Source organism: Triturus cristatus, chromosome 11, assembly GCF_964204655.1.
Source record: "Triturus cristatus chromosome 11, aTriCri1.1, whole genome shotgun sequence".
Classification (NCBI taxonomy): domain Eukaryota; kingdom Metazoa; phylum Chordata; class Amphibia; order Caudata; family Salamandridae; genus Triturus; species Triturus cristatus.
In genome coordinates, this window is record NC_140594.1 from 611529488 (window position 1) to 611548989 (window position 19502).

Sequence of the window (19502 nt, forward strand, 5' to 3'; positions counted from 1 at the left end):
CAATGCACTTGCGCTGTTCACCCTGTACCTCACCCTGCAGTCACACGAGCACACTACTCACCCTGCTCTTGTCACACTTCACTCACCTGTCCCCCTCACTGCTCAATCTGCAATCTCACTTAAACAAGCCCATCACTAAGCATGCATTCTTCCGATCCGCTCTGCACTTACAGCCACACCCAAATTCACATGGTCACCTCACTCACCCTGCAGTCACTCCTCTTACCCTAGTCTCACACTGTCGAATCACTGACCGTGCACTCATATGGGTACTCCTACCCCCCACAAAGTGCAGAGGGTTAATGTGCCTGCTACAAAGAATGTATACCATGCACATCATAGAACTGAGTGTGAGTAAACTATGAGTAAGGCTATAAAAAAAGGAAATGTTTATCAGAAAGGTGCTATAGAGAGATGAGGTGCATTGTTGGTGAGTGGTAGTGAGGGAGTTCATGGAAAAGGAGGAAATGGGGAGGGCGCGCCAAAAAAGACTGTCAGATGCCATCCAGAGACTTTTTGAGGCATGGGCAAATGGGGCCCCCTGATAAAACCAGCTCTTTTCTGTAGAGTCTTGCCCTGATGGCATTAAATGATTCTTGAACAGATGGTTTTAAATACAACTTTCCTTCGCTTTTTTTCAATATTGGTGATGTGTGGTTCGAGCAGGTCAGCGTGGCGTCATTGGCTCAAAATCATGTGATACTGGGTATTGGGGAAAAATCGTTATTCTCCCCGTGCCTAACAAAAAAGTATGTAGTTCTTTCCAGTGAGCCCCTGTGTAGTTCGTTCCATCATGGACGTTGCAAACTCACTGTAAACACTGTTAGTGAGTTCGCAAAGTCCCTGATGAAACGAACTACATACTTTTTTATTAACATACTCTTCGAAGTGCTTCAAAAAGTGTTAATGTTTATATAGCTGGAACGCGACCCAAAAGTATTAGCGCGGCTGGCTTTACAGGAGCGCGACAGTCAGTGCTCGACTTTGTGTGTATAAGGACTTGAGGGAGGACACTGACTGATACTGATTGTGTCCTCTGTGTCTACTGACTGGCGCGCTCATGTAAAGCCATCCGTGCTAATACTTTCGGATTGCGTTCCTGCTATATAAACATTAACACTTTTTGAAGTGCAGAGTGACTACTTCTCTAGATTTTGTCTACAGAAATTGAACAATACGTTAATCACATTTCTTCTTGAATGCTGCTAGTTTGTGACCTGTTTAGTTGTTTGATTAGTTGTTTGCAGTTTAAATAAAGAAAATCTGTGAGGTTCTCAGCATTGTATCTTGAAGTCTGTTATGAAGCTCTGTGGTTATACTGAATAAGCAGCTACCATGTTGTTGTTATATGACATCCCTTTATTAATGTAATAACTGCACTTTCACAATTGCTTTATTCACCTTCTTGCTTCTCACATTTGCTTGAAAATGCACCATTTACCCACTCTGTTTTTTCAAACCCGAACCCCTCTTTAATTTTTCAGGCTCGCGAGCTGTGGTCGCTCGCCATGGTGCTGTCCCACAAAGTTTACGCTACACCTCTTTCAAATGTCACCACCCACCACTGATTGTCAGTCGAGTTTTTATGTAATTGCGGGTTTGGGATTGTCTTTCAAAGTTTCATGTTATTGTTCATTAATGTCAATTCTAATTCCGACCCTTCATAGTTATTCTTCATCCATAGGCAGTTCCTGAGACAATAGGATCGCTCCTTGGCAGTGTTCTGATTGCTGCCATTCCTGAGACAATAGGATCGCTTCTTGGCATTGTTCTGATTGCGGCCATTCCTGAGACAATAGGATCGCTCCTTGGCATTGTTCTGATTGCTGCCTCAGTTAAATAATCTGCTTTTGACATTATTGTTAGGTTTCCCTGTAGGTTTCCCTCTTTCTCATTAGAACTTTGAGAAAGACAATATAGAGGCATTTTGTTTAAATGTTGGAGGTTTCAAATCAAAATATGCCAGATTTTTGGCGGTAGGGAAAAGTGGTAGGTGGTGGGCCGGGCTGCCGGGGAGGGGGGGGCTCCCTCCATGTGTTTTGCAGGGGGGCCCCCTCAAGTTTCGTTACGCCACTGCCTCCGCCCCGTTAAGGTATTTAAACTGGATGAGATGGTGTCGGCCATTCAGGGAAATACGTTGTGTGGCTTTTCAACAATAGTGCCAGGTATCATGGTCTAAAGTGACTTCTAAGTCTGTTTGCCACTCTAATCTGGCCTTAGTGTAGTAGTTCCTACGATAAACTTGCACTGTGATGTAAATATGTGCGACAAGCCTGAATGGGGATTCTGAGCCTATCATTAGGGAGAAAGGGACGACTTCCGGAGGTTCCATCAGCTCCTCGCCCAGCATCTCACGGAGCGTTTGGCAGGCTCTGTAGAAGTGGGACATCGTAAGCGGAATAATATTCTGTTTTTCTGCTATTAGGTCTTCCCAGTCCGGTCCTGTCCCAGCAGCAAATAAATCACCTATTACTAGGATTTGCTATCTTTTTAAGGCGCGCACCACCTCCGGTTCCATAATTGTCGGGAGCCAAGCACACCATTCAATTGGTGTTAGTGGAGAGTATAAGATGGAGGCGGCTTGTCTTTTTATTAAATTGTGCCAGGCATGCGTGGTGACATTAATCGAGTCTAAAGTGCCAGTACCCCTCACCATAGCGCAGAACAGAGCCGTGGCAAGGTGGGAAGGTGCTGCAGCTACCCTTTCTATATTTAGGTGGGGAGGGGAAGTTTGCTGATGAAGCCAGTAAAAAGTGTGCGAGCTCTGTGCAACTCGGTAATAGAGTTCCATATCCGGCGCGCCAAGCCCACCCATGGAGTATGGAAGAGTGAGGATATCCCATTTAACACGTGGTTGCTTACCGGCCCAAGCTAGCTTAACCTGTAGGGACTTGATGTGTTTAAAGAAATGGGCGGGGAGGACCATAGATATGGAAGGAAGAGGAATCTGGGTAACACCACCATCTTCATAAGGGAAACACGGCCCATGAGCAACAGTGGGAGACGCGTCGATCTGTTTATCCATTATTAGGGTATCTTTCATAGATTCACATGCCTAAATCATTCCCCGTCGTCGGGATGGGAGTTCCCGGTACATAAATAAAGTAATGTCTCACTAGACATATAGAGTAATAGGCCAAGGGCCTCACCGTAGTAACATATCCATGTCCTTTTGTAAAAAGGACCAAACTTTGGAGAGGAGCCAATCAGCTATCACCACACTCTAGAACCTTCCTGGAAGGAGCTCTAGTCCCTCAGAATTTCTACTGCACGTCGTGCTAAGGGAATCTCCTCTGACCTCTGCTCAGCTTTCCTTATTTTTGGATTTCCAGTGCTTCTTACTTCAAATTTTCATCTTCCGGTGAAGTTCTCCAGTTCTTAATGGCAGATACTCCAAAGAAAGGCCTTTTTAGGTCTTGTGCTTCCTGTGGTAAAAAGAGACTTCATGTGGATAACCAACACAAGGATTGTCTCTACTGCCTTTATCCGGATCACTCCTCTAAGGACTGTAAGGTATGTCGTACTTTTTCCTCCAAGACCCTCAAAGATCATGAGGGGCGCCTCTTAATTTGGCTGCAGAGGCTTAAAGACAAAGAACCAGTACTGTCTTCTGAGGAAAGTGAGGGCTCTTCCATATCTTCTCAGTCCTCTCAGAAAAGACCAAGGGTGGCTTCTCCAGGCCCTTCGTCGCAGCCACCTCAAAAGAAGGTGCATAAAATGACTTCAGAGGTACCTCCTAAGGCTCTTTCAGCAAAGGTTTTTCCTCTGGAGGTTCTTCACACATTCAAAAAGCCTTCTTCCAGCCCGTCGACGACAGCCTCGTTGACGGTGGCCTCGACGACGAAATCTCCATCTACAGCCTTGTGTGTGACCTCGTCGACGACGACTGTTTCAACTTCTGTTGCGTCTTCTTCATTATCCACGTCGACGACTCCATCGCCGATGGCCAGTAGGTCTGTCTCGTCGACGCTTAAGATAAAGAATACATCGTCGGCGTCCAAACTACCGTCGACGCTGCGATCGCCGACGACTGTGTAGACGACGACACCGTCGACGAAGACTGTCCCGTCGACATCCACTTCATCGTCGACGAAGACTCCGTCGACGAAAACTCCATTGACGACGACACCGTCGACGACGGGAACTCCATCTACCATGGTGCCTGTCGACGCTTCACCGTCGACGACTATACCGTCGACGGGCGCGTCAACGACAGCGGATTCCAACCTAACAAGTACGTACGTACATCTGAAGATCACAAAACGTACGCTGACGCTGGCCCTGACTTCCCCTAGTAGGGTCCAGCTCTTGCCTCCAGCACACCTTTTGGAGGAAGAAGATTCTGATGAGGGCAGTATGTTTCGAACGGCGACAAGCTCAACTTAACGTTAAGTATCAGGACAGTTCAGACTATGAGGATCAAGTACAGGAGGATCAGGCAGTTTATCCTGAAGAATACCATCTGCCTCCACCTCCCATGGTTTGTCTGCCTGCATCTCTAGTTTCTGATCTGCAATTCCTCATTACAGACTATAAGCAGAGATTTACCACTTCTGCAACATCTCCCCCTCCAGTTGTGTCTTCATCGCTAAGACCGAGGCCTCCGCCTTTAAGTTTGCAGTCTGAGCCTGTCACTTCACCACCTCCGCTTTCTACAGACGATGAGGAAGAGGATCAACATGAGGAAGGGGAACTTCAAGATTCCCAATCTACTTGTGATGAATGGGACGATTATGTACTCCCCTGTCCAGCTTCCCCCGTGCCCGCTTATGCTCTTTTCACTTATGCTCCAGAAGGGAGCTATAGAAAGAGTTCCTCTACGTCAAAGGGGGAAGGGATTTTACTCCCGTTTTTTCCTGGTACGAAAAAAGGAGAAGAAATGGAGACCGATTTTAGACTTGAGAAGTCTCAACAAATTCTTTAAAAAGCAGTTGTTTCGTATGGTTACCATCCAGGAAGTACTGCAACTACTCAATGCGGACGACTACATGGTGTTTTTAGACCTTCAGGATGCCTGTTTTCACATCCCTATCCATCGGAACCACAAACATTTTTTGAGATTCGCAGTAGCGGGCAGACATTACCAATTCCGTGTCCTGCCTTTCGGACTCAAATCTGCGCCACGCACTTTTACAAAATGCCTTTCTCCGGTTGCTGCATATCTGAGACAACAACACCATCAGGTCTTTCCATATCTGGACGACTGGCTCGTCAAAGCACCCTCTCTAGAAGGCGCGTCCAGGTCTTCCAATGCCTGTCTAAGGCTTTTCGATCGCTTGGAGCTTACTCTCAATCAGGACAAGTCCGTCCTTCGGCCTTCCCAGCGTAAAACTTTCCTGGGTGCTACTCTTGACACGATCCAGAAGAAAGAGTTTCCCTCACAAGAGCGAAGGGACAAGCTTCTTTCCTTGGCGATTCGCATACGATCCAAAAAGTCTTACAGTGCGCCTCTTCATATCCCTGCTCGGGATGATGCCTTCCTGCATTCTACTAGTCCCACACTGTCGCCTTCACATGCGCCCTCTTCAAGAGGCGCTATCGGCTCAATGGGTCCAATGTACGGGATCATTTGACGATGTCATCCAGGTGACCCCACAGATGATAAAGGCTCTATGGTGGTGGACTTGCCTTCAGAACCTTCCTCAAGGCTTGCCTTTCTTGCTTCCTTCTTCTCCACATACCATCACAACAGACGCGTCCCTGGAAGGTTGGGGAGCTTTCCTCCAAGAACTCCAGATCAGCGGGAAATGGCCCTTTTCCGAAAGAAAACTCCACATCCATCTCCTGGAGCTACGAGCGGTTTATCTCGCTCTTCTGGCATTCCTACCACGGATCAGAAATTCACTAGTGCTTGTGCGGACCGACAACACCACGACAATGCACTATTTAAACAAGCAGGGAGGGACTCGCTCTCTAACACTTTCTCACGAGTCGCAAAAAATCTGGAACTGGTTGCTCCATCACAACATTTCTCTTCGAGCAGAGTATGTTCTAGTAACACACAACTTTCTGGCTGACTCTTTGAGCAGACATCAGACAGCATGTCACAAATGGGAATTGAATCAGCGGACTCAACTGCATATTCTCTCAATGGGGCACCCCTCTTCTGGACCTATTCGCTACCAAGCAGAATGCCAAATGCCAACACTTCGCAAGCTGGCATCCCCAGAAGGGATCTCTAGGGAATACATTTTCGATCGCATGGTGCAACGCCTTTGCATACGCTTTTCCACCAATTCCCCTGATTCCCAGGGTTCTCCGGAAATTGAAAGCAGAACTTTGCACGCTCATCCTGATAGCTCCAGCTTGGCCACGCCAACACTGGTTCACGGAGCTTCACCTTCTCTTCCTGGAACCGCCGATCCGGTTGAAACTGTTTCCCTCTCTGTTCACTATGAACAACCAACAAGTCCAGCATCCGGATCCAGCATCTCTCAGATTATCAGCTTGGTTCCTGAGTTCAGAGAGTTGCAGGGTCTAGACATACCTCCGGACTGTAGAGCAGTTCTAGCTCGGGCTCGAGCAGATAGTACTAACAAAACATATTCCTTAAAATGGAAGAGGTTCTGTATCTGGTGCAAGTCAAACAAAATACAGCCTCTTTCATCCTCTCCAGAGCAAATACTGTCTTACCTTCTCCATCTGGCGAACTCTGGTCTCGCTCATGCCTCCATTAAAGTCCATCTGGCAGTAATATCCTGTTTCAGGAGATCCTTTGCAGGCCCTTCTCTCTGGTCTAATAGGTTAATCAAACAATTTCTCAAAGGCCTGTTTCGGACATTCCCTCCTGTAAAGACTTCACCTCCTTCATGGCAACTCAACACAGTCCTGGCTCAGCTTATGAAACACCCTTTTGAGCCAATACACAGAGCTGATCTTAAGTATCTCTCCTGGAAAACAGAGCCCCTTCTAGCCCTTACCTCGGCAAGGAGAGTGAGTGAACTTCATGCTTTCTCAATTCAAGACCATTTCCTTCAATTCAAACACGACGGGGTTATACTACGCACAAATCCGAAATTTATACCTAAGGTCCTGTCAAACTTCCATCTCAATGAGCCTATAGTGTTACGATCCTTTTTTCCAAATCCTCAAACAGTGGCGGAAAAGACCCTTTATTCTCTGGATCTTAAACGCTGCCTAAAATTCTACATTAACAAGACAGACATTCCGCAAATCCAACCAACTCTTTGTGGCTTACAGTCGACCTAGGAAAGGTCTCCCACTCACTAAACAAAGTATCTCTCGCTGGATCTCCGCAGCTATTACTTTTTGTCACCAGCAAGCGGGGCAGCCCCTGCTTTCCACAGTTCGAGCCCATTCCACGAGGGCAATTTCTACTTCAATGGCACTTTTTGCAGGTGTGCCCATTGCGGACATTTGCAGAGCGGCAATATGGAAGACGCCGCATACATTTACCAAGCATTACTGCCTGGATACGGAACTCATGAAAGACGCTGCAGTGGGACAAGCGGTGCTCCGTCATCTATTTAATTAGAGGTGAGCCCTTCCTTTCATCCCACCATCCTTTCTTCTATACGCACATTTCTCTATTGTGTTTCTTACTATGCTATTTCATTGCTTTTTGGTACTTTCTATTTTCACGTTGATATGTTATCTGGTGAATTCATATATACTGTACCTTTCGAAATTTGCTTATCATTGCTTACTACTCTGATTCAGGCATGTGAATCTATGAAAGATACCCTAATACTGGATAAGGAATGCGTTACTTACCTGTAACTGCAGTTATCCAGTATTGGTATCTTTCATAGATTCACATGCAACCCACCCACCTCCCCTGGAAGGACTCTCTTGGGTCTCTTAGTGATACAACTACTTAGCACTGTGCTTACGAAAATCTGAGGGACTAGAGCTCCTTCCAGGAAGGTTCTAGAGGGTGGTGATAGCTGATTGGCTCCTCTCCAAAGTTTTGTCCTTTTTTACAAAAGGACATGAATATGTTACTAAGGTGAGGCCCTTGGCCTATTACTCTATATGTCTAGTGGGATATTACTTTATGTACCGGGGACTCCCATCCCGACGACGGGGAATGATTTAGGCATGTGAATCTATGAAAGATGCCAATACTGGATAACTGCAGTTGCTGGTAAGTAACGCATTCCTTATATCTTCTTCTAATTTGGCAATCGCTTTGCCATAGTTCTCTATGAAAACCGTCTCTGAGCACGTGTGTACCTGGATCCCCAAGTATTGTACAGGGTCTGTAGACCAGGAAAGGGAGAATTCTAGCTCCATTGGTTCCATTGCAGTGGTGATGGGGAGGATTGTGGATTTAGGCCAATTAATTTTTAGCCCTGAAAATTCCCAAATCTTACCACCTCGTTAGTCTCCGGGTCTTGAATGTATAGAAGTGTGTCATCCGCGTAGGTGGAAATGATCAAATTATAGTTAGGGAGTCGAAGCCGTCTATGACTATGGTATTCCCTTAGGGCACACGCCAATGACTCCGCAACCAGCGCATAGAGTAGGGGGATAGCGGGCATCCCTGACAGGTGCCTCTTGAAATTGTAATAGTGGAAGTTACGATGTTTCCCACGCTCACTCGGGCCGTCGGAGAATTTATAGAGGACTCCCACCAATCGAATGAAAAGGTTGCTTAAACCCATACGTCTGAGCATCAACAGCATGAAGTTCCACTCAACTGGGTCAAAGGCCTTCTCGGCATTTAAATAAATCGCAGCTGCTTTGATGTGTGGCTTAGTATGTTGGATAGTACCGAATACTGTGCGTAGGTTATGTGTTAACGTACGCCCAGGGACAAATCCTGCCTGTTCAGGGCCGACCAAAGACTGGATAAGGGGAGCTAATCGGCTCGCCAGGACCGTGGCAAATATTTTTGTGTCGATGTTTAGTAGGGATAACATTCTATATGAGGAGCAGTCATGTGGAGGCTTGCCTGGCTTTAAAAGAGTAATCTGCATGGCTTCATGCATTGAAGGAGACATGATTCCACTCTCGCCCATCTCTTCAAATAGGGAAATCAAATGTGGGACCATCTGCTCCCTGAACTCCTTATAGAAGGCCACTGTTAGACCATCTTGGCCTCGAGCGCTATTTGCACTCATGGTTTTTAGCGTGTCAAGTACTTCCCAGGCCTCCAGAGGTCTCATTAGATACTCTTTGTGTTCGTCTGTCAACCAGGGCAGTTTAATGTGGTCCAGGTAATCCATCATAGTAGCGTCTGTACTGTGTGATTTGGTATGATATAACTCTGAGTAGTAACTCTTAAAGCGGTCAGCAACAGAGTCTGGGTCGCTAGTTCTTTCACCCGAGGCTGAACTAATCTCAATTGGGCCGGATTACTCCCATCTCCCTTTCATTATGGTTGCCAAAGCACCCCCTCCTCATATGTCCACGCTAGGGCGTATTTCCCCAAGAGTTTGACCTCCCTGTCGGCTTCCTCATGATATTCCTCCAGTGTTACTTTGAGCTCTTCCATGACCTGGTCACTACCTCCCTCGAGGGTTTCTCGTTCCAAATCAGTTAGTTTCCTTTCTAGTGAATCTAAGCACCCTCTTATAGTGCGCAGAACCCCTGAGTGCTTAGCTATTGCTATCCCCCTAATATAAACCTTAAAGGTTTCCCAGATAGTAGCGAATTGCAGAACTGAACCTATATTAGTGTCTAAAAAGGCTTCGATGGCCTCCGACATCTCAACCCGGAAAGCTTTGTCTAGGAAAGCATATGGGGGTAATTTCCACGTAAAAGGGGCAGGTCATTTTTGTGGGCACTCAAGGTCTATTAGGATTGGTGAATGGTTGGAATACGAGCGAGGGAACACCTCGTAGCCGCGTATTGCGTGTGTCAGCGAGCTAGCGAGGAACCAATAATCTATTCTAGTGTATAGAACATGTGGGGTAGAGTAGTTTGTGTATCCTCCCACATCCGTAAACTGTGAACGCCAGACGTCAATCATGCCCAGCTCAGCAATCGCATCTTCAATCGCCTTAGCCGCTAGTGATTGACAGCGAACAGGGCCCCCAGATTGATCAATAGCTGGGTTTAAAAGACAGTTAAAATCACCTCCCCATACTTGCGGGGGCAACTGTCCTGCTACATCAAGCAGGGTTCGATAAAATTGTGAGTGGTCAAAGTTAGGGCCAAAGACGTTTATAATTATGAACTCCGTGCCCTTCCCCTTGCATTTAGTGAACACGAATCTGCCCTCTGCATCAGTATGGAGACATTCTAGGGAGAGACCAGCTCTAGGATTTACCCAGGTAAGTACCCCACATGCATATGTGTAAAATCCGCTGCATGGAACGTGCCATGTAATTTCCTGCGTTACTATTAGGATGTCTAAAGGAAGGTGGGTCTCCTGTAATAGGGCAATATCTATGTTATGCCTGTTTAGGTACTCAACCACTTTCCTGGTTTTCCGATAGTCATTCAATCCTCTAACATTCCAGGTCAACAATCTCAACCTTTCGCCTAGCATTCAAGGAAGGAGGGGGCGATTTCTCAACGGAGTCCCTCTGGAAGCCACCTACATAGACACCCCAGAGCAGTCCTTTATAACGGAACTCCCTTGACAAAGTTATCAGGTACCATACCCTCGCTGTGACCAAACCAAGACCAACAAAAAGAAATACCCAGGACAAAGCTACCGCCCCATACTCACACCATGCAAACCCCAACTTAGCATAGTCAATACCCCCCCAGCCCCCACCCATCCCCCTTATGTGAGAAAGACAATAAGCCATAATATTTTTAACTCTGGCGCGGATGTTACCAAAGCACCACAAACTATACCGAAAAAGAAACCGGACAGTTTGCCATGCCATCAGAACTAATAAGGCACATCTGTAACCAACAATTATAACATAATTTCACTTTACGGGTGGAAAAATTGATTACTCAACTATACATGAAAGCCATGTGTACCCTAGAGAAGTGGTGTGTACGATCGTACCAAAACAGTGGCCCCTCCCCGGGCTGTGGTTACATTAACATTAAAAAAATATTTGCGGAAGTCCGGGATGCTCCACGCCTCCACGTTAACCTTTGATTGCATCCTTTGAACATTGCTTGGAAGTGTGAGATATTGAGGGCTCCCTATGGGAGGCGGACACACTGTTGAATCAGGACTACAGAGATAGGAAAATGCACCAAACCGAGGCCCACTCAGTCTTGTTCATCCAAGTCACCGCCAGACGACTCACCAGATGCCGTGTCAAGTCTTTTTGCTTCCGAATTCCACTCCTCCATCGTAGAAAAGTCTTTAAGATTTTTATGTAGGAACTTGGGATCCGAGAAAAACCTAGCTTCGCCATTCATTACGACTCTTAGCCTGGCTGGATAAAACATAGCATAGTGCATGTTCCGTTCTCGAAGGCGCCACTTCACGGGGGCAAATTGGCGTCTGGCTTCTTGGACCTTCATGGTGAAGTCCGGGTACAGGGATATTGTTAAGCCCTCGTAAGTCAGTTCACCTTTTTCTCTAGCTTGCTTTAGGGCTGTGTCTCTGTCCCTGTAGTTTAGTAGTTTGGCTATCATGGGCCGCAGAGGGGTTCCCGGAGGCGGCCTAGGGCCGAGTGAGCGATGGGCACTCTCCACCACAAACATTTCTTTTTTTATTATTAATCTTTTTATTCACAATGCTCATGAGACAATACAGTACAAAGTAGTGCCAACAGACCACATATGGAGATATCCCAAAAATCAGCAGGAAGATCATCATGAGGGAACAGAAACAATCTGCAATTCCCACCCCCCCTACCCCATCATGCCTGCCCCAGATTCTCTGTACTTCCGCCAGGGCGCCCACACGTTCTTCCATTTTTTTTTAGCAAACCCCCTACTTTTGTACACAGTTTTTCTGCCTTTTGACACCAGTCAAGGTCGCGCTTCCAGTCCTCCAACTGCGGGGGTGTCTGCGCCCCCAACCCCTTGCAATATTGCGTTTTGCCACTCCTGCAGCCAGGACCAACCATATTTCCACATACCTAGACCAGTCAGTGTTACCTTTGACCATCAATAAGAGCCACTTTGGCTCCATCGGAACTGTCTCCCCCACCACACCAGACATGGAATCAATGACCTTCGTCCAGAAGGGAATGATCTCTGGGCAATCCCACAAGATATGAAAGAAGGTACCCTCCTGCTGGCATCCCCTTACGCATAACGCCGACTGAATCCTGCCCCATGTATAAAGGTGCGTGCGGGGATAGTAGGTACGGTGGAGGATTTTTAGTTGCACCAGTCTGAACCTAGAACGGATTGTAATCTCTCTAGGACTCTGCAACGCGTCCTGCCAGTCCTCATCATCTATTCTTCCAAGGTATTTGGCCCAAGCTTCTCAGAGTGATTAGAGGGCCAGGTACGTTGTTTATTAATTTGCGATAGATCGTGGATGTGGGTTTCTCTATTATGGGGTCAAGCCACACCCTATCCTCCATCGGGGAGTATTCCGGAATAGACGTACCACTCTGTACATGTGATCGTAGAGCATGCAAGAGTCGAATATGCTGGTACCTCTGTGACTGGTGTAGATTTTATTCCCTTTGGAGGTACTCAAACGAGCGGGGGATCCCCTTTCCAGGCATCACCTACATATTCGATCCCTATCCGCTTCCACCCCTTGAAGCCCGTTAAAGCAGCCACCTCCCGCAATTGATCACCCAACCACAGTGGGGTTCTCCCGGTCAATTTGCCTGCCCACCCTAGGAGTTTATTAACCTCTCTCCAGCACTGCAGTACCACCCTGGTGTGTTCAGGCCACCCCGCCTGCGACCTTGGGGCATAAAGGAGAGGTTCACAATTGCCCCTAGGCATAACCATCCAATCCACCCTGTAGGCAGGTTCACTACTGTCTGTATATACCCAGTCGTCTATCACCTGCGAGGCCCAGTAATATAACTTGACATCCGGGAGCGCCAGACCTCCTAAGTATACTCCCCTGTGGAGCTTGTGCAGCGCAATTCTTGGGGACCCTCCGTCCCACAACAAGGTTCATACCGCCTGTGCTATTCGTTTGAAAGCGCTTGGGGGGAAAGGGGTATGGTGTAATCTGTAGAATGTAGAGGAGTCTCGGTAGAGTAAGCATTTTAAATAAAGCCGCCCTGCCCATGAGGGAAAGTGGAAGGGTACGCCAGTGACTCACGTCTGCGCCCAGACGACTCAGTTGGGGCTCGAGATTCCTATCCAGAAACACCTTCTTGTCTCGCGTGACGTAAACGCCTAAATATTTAAAACCCTCGGTGACCAACTGGCCGAGCACCGAGATGGAGTCCGAGGGGAGGGGACCCGACAGTGGGAAAATCACTAACTTCGACCAGTTAATTGTATAGCCGTAGTAGCTACCAAACATTTTGAAAATATGCAGCACTTGGGCTATCGAGTGATATGGTCTCTCCAGATACAGAACGATATCAGCGTAGAGGGAGATATGCTCTTCCCACCCTCCGGGCGCCGCAATGCCCCAAATCGTGAGGTCTCTCCTGATCCAGTGGGCCAGTGGTTCCAATGCGAGAGCGAAGAGGAGAGGTGACAGGGGGCAACCCTGCCTGGTACCTCTTCGCAGGGGTTAAGTCCTGGATATTGCCCCGTTAACCTGCACCCGAGCCGTGGGTAGTTTGTACTAGAGTCTTACCCAGCTGCAGAAGATCGGACGGAAACCCTGCCTCTGGATACCCATAAACAAGGGCCATTCGATGCTATTTCGATCGCGGCCTGTCTTTTATAGATCTCTATTGGAAGCCTGTTAGGCCCGAATGCTTTCCCTGACTGTAGGGAGCTCAGAGCATTGCCGAGCTCCTCCTCTGTGAGATTCACTTCGAGCCGTTCGCACGCCTCTGTAGACAACGTGGGAAGTGCGAAGTCCCGTAAAAATTCTGCACAATCATTTTCCGTCCTAGCGCATACTGGAAAGTATACCCGCTCAAAATGTGCCGCAAACGCCTCTGCTATGTCCATACTTGTCAAGCGGAGAGGCCCAGATGCATCCCTCACTTCAGACACCCACGAGCGATCTATATCACGGCGTTCCAGCCACACCAGTAGCTTCAGTGCCTTGTCCCCCACATCATAAATCCGGTGTTGTGTGGCCAGCGTGTAGGCCTGTGCCTCGCCCTCAGCCAGGGCCCTAAGGTCTCTTTGTTTCAGCGTCAGTCTGTGGCGTAAGTCCATAGATGAGGCTATTGCACTATCCTCTTCAAGCTGCTCAATCTCTCGCTCTAACAGTCGGATCTGCAGGCACCACAAACATTTCTGAGAAAGTTTCACGCCCAGCAATGTGACAGGGAGTTTCTCTGTGAATTGTTCCATATTGCCCGTCGAGGTGGACTCTGGCAGGCCTGTAATTCGGATATTGATCCTCCTGGACCCGGCCTCCAAGTCCTCTGCCTTATCTTGCAGCATGACCAGAGCTTTAGGCATTTGTTTTTGGACTGTTTCAGACTCCGACTGCGTCTCCTCCACCTCCGACACCCGCTGCTCGGTCATATCGATCCGCTCTGCTTGTTTGTCGTGGTGCTCAGACATTCTGTACATGTGGTATACAAGTGAGTTGATTTTGCCATCGATAGTTAGTAGGCTCTTCTGCACTGCAGCAAACATCTGTTTAATATCGCCTGGTTCTTCAGGGACGTCCCCCCGGTCCTCTGTAGAGCAGGCCCCCTCTGTCTCTGGTTCTAGTCTTCCGTTGGTGTTAGAGCAGTTTCGTTTGGGTCTTGTCCTCTTTGCCCATATTGGCGCTGGAAGAGATGTGCCTTCCCTCCGATGCGCTGTCGCTCTCTGTCCTGGGGACTGCAGTGCTGCCGCTCTTCTCGCCGCGATCTTCTGGTTGTCGTGCCAGTCGTGGTCTCAGGCCTTGTAGGGGAGAGCTATCCCTCACCGACTATCGCCAGGCTGGTCCAAATCCACAGGGACGCCCTCCACACTTATAGGGGATTGCTGACCGGAGGGTCTCCCCTGAGGAGATGGGGCTCAATAAGCCAGGGGTATGTGGAGACTGACGTACACCCCGTAGGTACCCAGGGCACGTAGGAACAGTGCTTTGTAGCAATTGTCTGGTTCCACAGTCACCAACTGTCAAACGACCGGGATTTGCTCATGGATTCACCCAGGAGCGTGCCAGAGCAAAGGTGCAGTTCGCGGGAGTCCGCCAGCAGTCAACCCCAACGCTCTGATGGCCTGTGGGCTTAGCCGTTATATGGAGCAATTAACGTAGTCCTCGGGCATTTGTGCCAATGGGGAAATTGTTTAGGCTGAGGCCCCACAGCACGCAGGAAGATTCCGCAGCGGACCACACCGATGGAACCCACCTTCAGGGCAACTAGATGCAGTGCTCTACGCACGATCTCCAAGACTGCAACCAGGATAATGCCGAGGGGAGCACAGCAGCACCACTCCCCGACGGCTGACCACGACGTTCGTCCAGGCACCAGAACAGCTCCCATGTCACCGGGGGAGGCCACGGCATCAAGGGCACACCGCAGGCAGCAGTGGCCGGCAGAGGGAGTGAGCCGCACCAACAGTGGGCCTCAAGGCCAATGGCACTGGAATGGCCTTGGGGTAAAGACGTCATGGGACAGCGCCGTGCGCATCTCCAGTTCCATGAAGTGGGACGGCAGACGCCTCAGCAAACAATAGAAGGCGGTGTGTCCTGCGGCGTTGCAGGCCGCACCCGCCTTCTCCCACAAATGTACGGGCTACATTCTCAGACTACGCACCGGACGGCAGCTGGAGTCTTGCATCTCACTTTCCACCCACGGGGTATCATGCAGCAGCGTCAGATGTGAGGATCCATATTGAATTGTTGCAATGGCTCGTGGAGCTCTTCAATAATGCAGCCATCTTGTGCTTCAGCAAGCTCCGCCCGTGTGTGTACTTATATTGTTAGGTTAATTTTGATGATGGTTCAGTCCACACCTGCACCATTAGGCTGGAGATGACCTAAGCCTGCACCTTTGCAACTTCACAGCATGCCATTGAATGTTAATATGTTGATTTGTTTTGCTTTAGTTTGATTTCAGGCCCGTTATAATCCTGAAGGTATACTACATATTAGTGTGATTGCTGTTGGTTACTGTTTAGATATCATGCACTCTCTACCAATCCAACCACAAGTAGATTAGGATCTTGGTACTGATGAATTGCCATGATCAGCTTTGACATTAAATAGGCAAGAAACATGTCAACCTTCTTTGAAGTGTCACTTTTTGAGCTAATTTGGACCATTGTATCCATTTCTAGCCATTCATTATTTTTAACGATAACAAGGGGACCCATATATTAAATTTACTTTGGGTGCCAATTAGCTATGTTGAACCTCACACTACACCATTCTACTCACATTATCACACCTAACACTGCACCTCACTCTTCACATCAGCAAAAAACAATAGAACTCTGGCAAAGAGCCCTCTCACGAGGCCTGTTGAGCATTGCAGCACTGACCCAATGAGGAGCTGCCCGATGATGAAGCATGACAACCCATTTTGGTGTGTGAGGGCTCTTTCTCCTGAGGAATCATATCCCCCCAATCTGACGCTTCAGATCTTTTCTGACCTCTTACTCCCCTGTTAGGACCTGCATACTCTTTTTGACTTACAAAGCCTTATTGGGGGCATGTATGCTGGACCTTAAGTCACCCCTTGCCTCCGCCCTTTCTGTACTTTCTAATGCAGCTCTCCACTTTAAACAGAGTGTTAGTCACACTGAGCACACTCAGCAGATTCTCTCCCCACCTGCAACTCTGCCCTTCCATTCTTCCTTGTTCATTTCAGGCAGTCTAGCCTTAATCCCCACACATTGCTTCCCTAGACAAAAGGAGGATATGGGCATGATAAATAGTTACAAAATACAAATAAATGTGGCTTGCTGCATAACTACAGTAGCCAACTAGCTCTGAAATTGTATCCCTATCTAACTCTGATTTGATGCTACTACTCTTGGCTGAATAAAACATCCAAACATGGTCTTCACATTTTTAGGTTGTGTCCAGAATTTGTCCATTCTCAATTATTTGGCTACATGTTGGCTCCTTGTTTACTACATGACACAATTCTCTCCTTGCATTTGGACATACCTCTGTTTGAATGCATTAACTATTAAAGACAAATCTGTTGATTTTAGGTCATAGCAAAGTGGTTTTCCTATCCAATGAGCTGTCCAAACATATTGATTAACTTACAAAATGCTATATCGCAACAGTTCTCTCTCAATGTGCGGAGAACTATCTGTGGACGTTACTCTTTCTAGTTTACTTTTTTTTTTCAATGCCGGGTAAAATGTTTGTATAAGTTCTTTCGTTTTGCTATACGCTTCTTATCCAAAATTCCTGAAATTGTGCCTAATCGCGTAATTAAAGTTTGTACGAGTAAAGAAATAAACTGTACGGTTAGAGCAGTGGGAAACATGAATGTCCAGAACGCAAGGGGCTATGGTTTATGGCACTCATGTTTTGCTCTGTTTACTGTGGACAAATTGCATCCTTGTTTAAATTTGCAGAATGTTTCCAAAATGTCAGATAATTACGCAAAAGGAAGTAGTGCTAATTTTGCATACCCTTCGGTTCATTTGTTTCAAACAGTATGATAATGTCTAACACTTGAGAGGAACTGCAGCTGCTTTATATTGTTTTTGCTTCAAAAGGATGGAAGTTCTAGTAATTTACAGCTCATCCGTCAAATCAATATTTGCACTTAAACGTTAACTTTTCCTACCTGTTCTTTATAGCAGCCTGATGTACTACAGGTTGGTAAAACAATCAGTATGTCTGTTTTTCTTGTATATTCATGTTAATGTAAGGCAGATTCCGTTGGCTTAATTATGTTTTTCTTTTTAAGATGCGAAAACCAAGACCTCAACGGGAGAAGGCACAGTGGGAGATCGGCATTGCCCATGCTGAAAAAGCTCTAAAAATGAGCAGAGAAGAGAGGATAGAGCAGTATACCTTTATTTATGTGGATGAGGAGCCAACACATTTGCCTGAACCAAAAAAGACTGTGGCTGCTAAAGTGGAGTCTAAAAGACATCGAAGGTCGAAGTCTGTTTCAAGCAGTGAGCCAGAACAGGCTAACGTTGAGGCGGCAACTATTCCATCTCCTGGTCTAACACCTGAATCCCCACTGTCACCCGCTCCCTCCTTACCGAACACTGAGGTGCGGAGACAAAGTCTGAGGAGACTTATGAGTGTGGAAGAAGAGCTTCCACCTGTTAAAATAGCGTGGAAAACAGTTGCTGCTCGGAAATCTCTGCCTCCTTCAATCATGATGCACAAGGGAGGCCTGGACCTTCAGAAATGTAACATGTCTCCGGTGGTGAAGATTGAACATGTATTTGCTCTTCAGAGCGCTGCAGGGGATGGCAAATTCATTGACCAGTTTGTTTACACAACTAAGGTATTACTTGTCATTCATCACCACTAACCAATGTCTGTGTAGCCTGGACAGCTTTTGTCCAGTAATTCCCTTTGGGGTATGGTATGTGTCAGAAAGGGGGGGGGTCTATGTTGCACAGACCTTTTTGACTATGGGCACCCTTGTACATTTTGTTGCATTTTTGAAGAATATGTGTCTTTCTGTGTGCAGATGCACAGAGTGTAATGTGGTATTTCTTACCGTTGTTGAGTGTGGGAAAGAGCCATGATTTACTTTTATTAATGCAGTTGCTCTAAATAACGGGTTATTAGGCCACATTTATTTTCTCTACTAATTGATAAAATGTATGTTTGTAGCATGTGTTACACTGCATATTCCTGCCATTTAGTGTTGGGCTTAGACAGTTGCAATATGTTTTTCTTAAAAAAAGTATTTCGAGTCACAAGTTTTATTTGACTCCCTTATCTTGTGTTGAATGTGCATAGGCACCAACTCCATTGTTAAATTGTTTTTACTCCAGTATTGGATCTTTCATAGATCCACATGTTTGAATCATTCCCGATCATTGAGATGGGGGTCCCACGAAACCATTAGAAAGCAGTGCAATGATAAAGATAAGCTAGAAAGGCCCTGAGCCCATTAGTTTAGTAACCTATCCTAGACGTTTTAATAAAAAAGAAACTAAACTTAAGTTTCAACCAATCAGGTTGCCAAACCCTCTAGAACACTTTTCTGAGAAGCTCCAGTTCCTCAGATTCTGTACCACATGTCGTGTGAGGATGTCTCCGCTGAGCTCTGCTCAGTTCTACCTGTTCTATTGCTTTTGAGAGTATTTTTTATATAACCCTTCTCTTTACCATCTGCTTCAGATCTGATTTAAAATGCCAGAACAAGCCGAGAAAGGTATTTTTCGTAACTGTGGGACTTGTGGCAAGAAAAGGCTCTATTCAGATGATCCACATAAAGATTGTATTAACTGCCTTTACCAATCCCCCAAAGCCAAGGATTGTAAGGTTTGTCATACCTTTTCATCTAAAACCTTAAAATACAGAGAGGGGAGGTTGCTCTTTTGGCTCCAGAAGCTTAAAACTAAAAAGAACCCGGTTTCTGATGATAAAGAGTCTTCATCTTCCTAAAGAAAACTTTTCGAAGAAGAGA

The 19502-nt window shown here is 46.9% G+C and overlaps 1 protein-coding gene across 2 annotated transcripts in view; it reads left to right on the plus strand.

Annotated features, from left to right (window-relative positions):
• NSD3 (nuclear receptor binding SET domain protein 3) overlaps positions 1-19502 on the plus strand; it is a 1492250-nt gene that overhangs the window by 267232 nt on the left and 1205516 nt on the right. For both annotated transcript variants that reach the window (XM_085633955.1, XM_085633956.1), the window contains exon 5: positions 17811-18365. In XM_085633955.1, coding sequence (XP_085490081.1) covers positions 17811-18365 — 555 coding nt within the window. The remainder of the gene's footprint in view (positions 1-17810; positions 18366-19502) is intronic.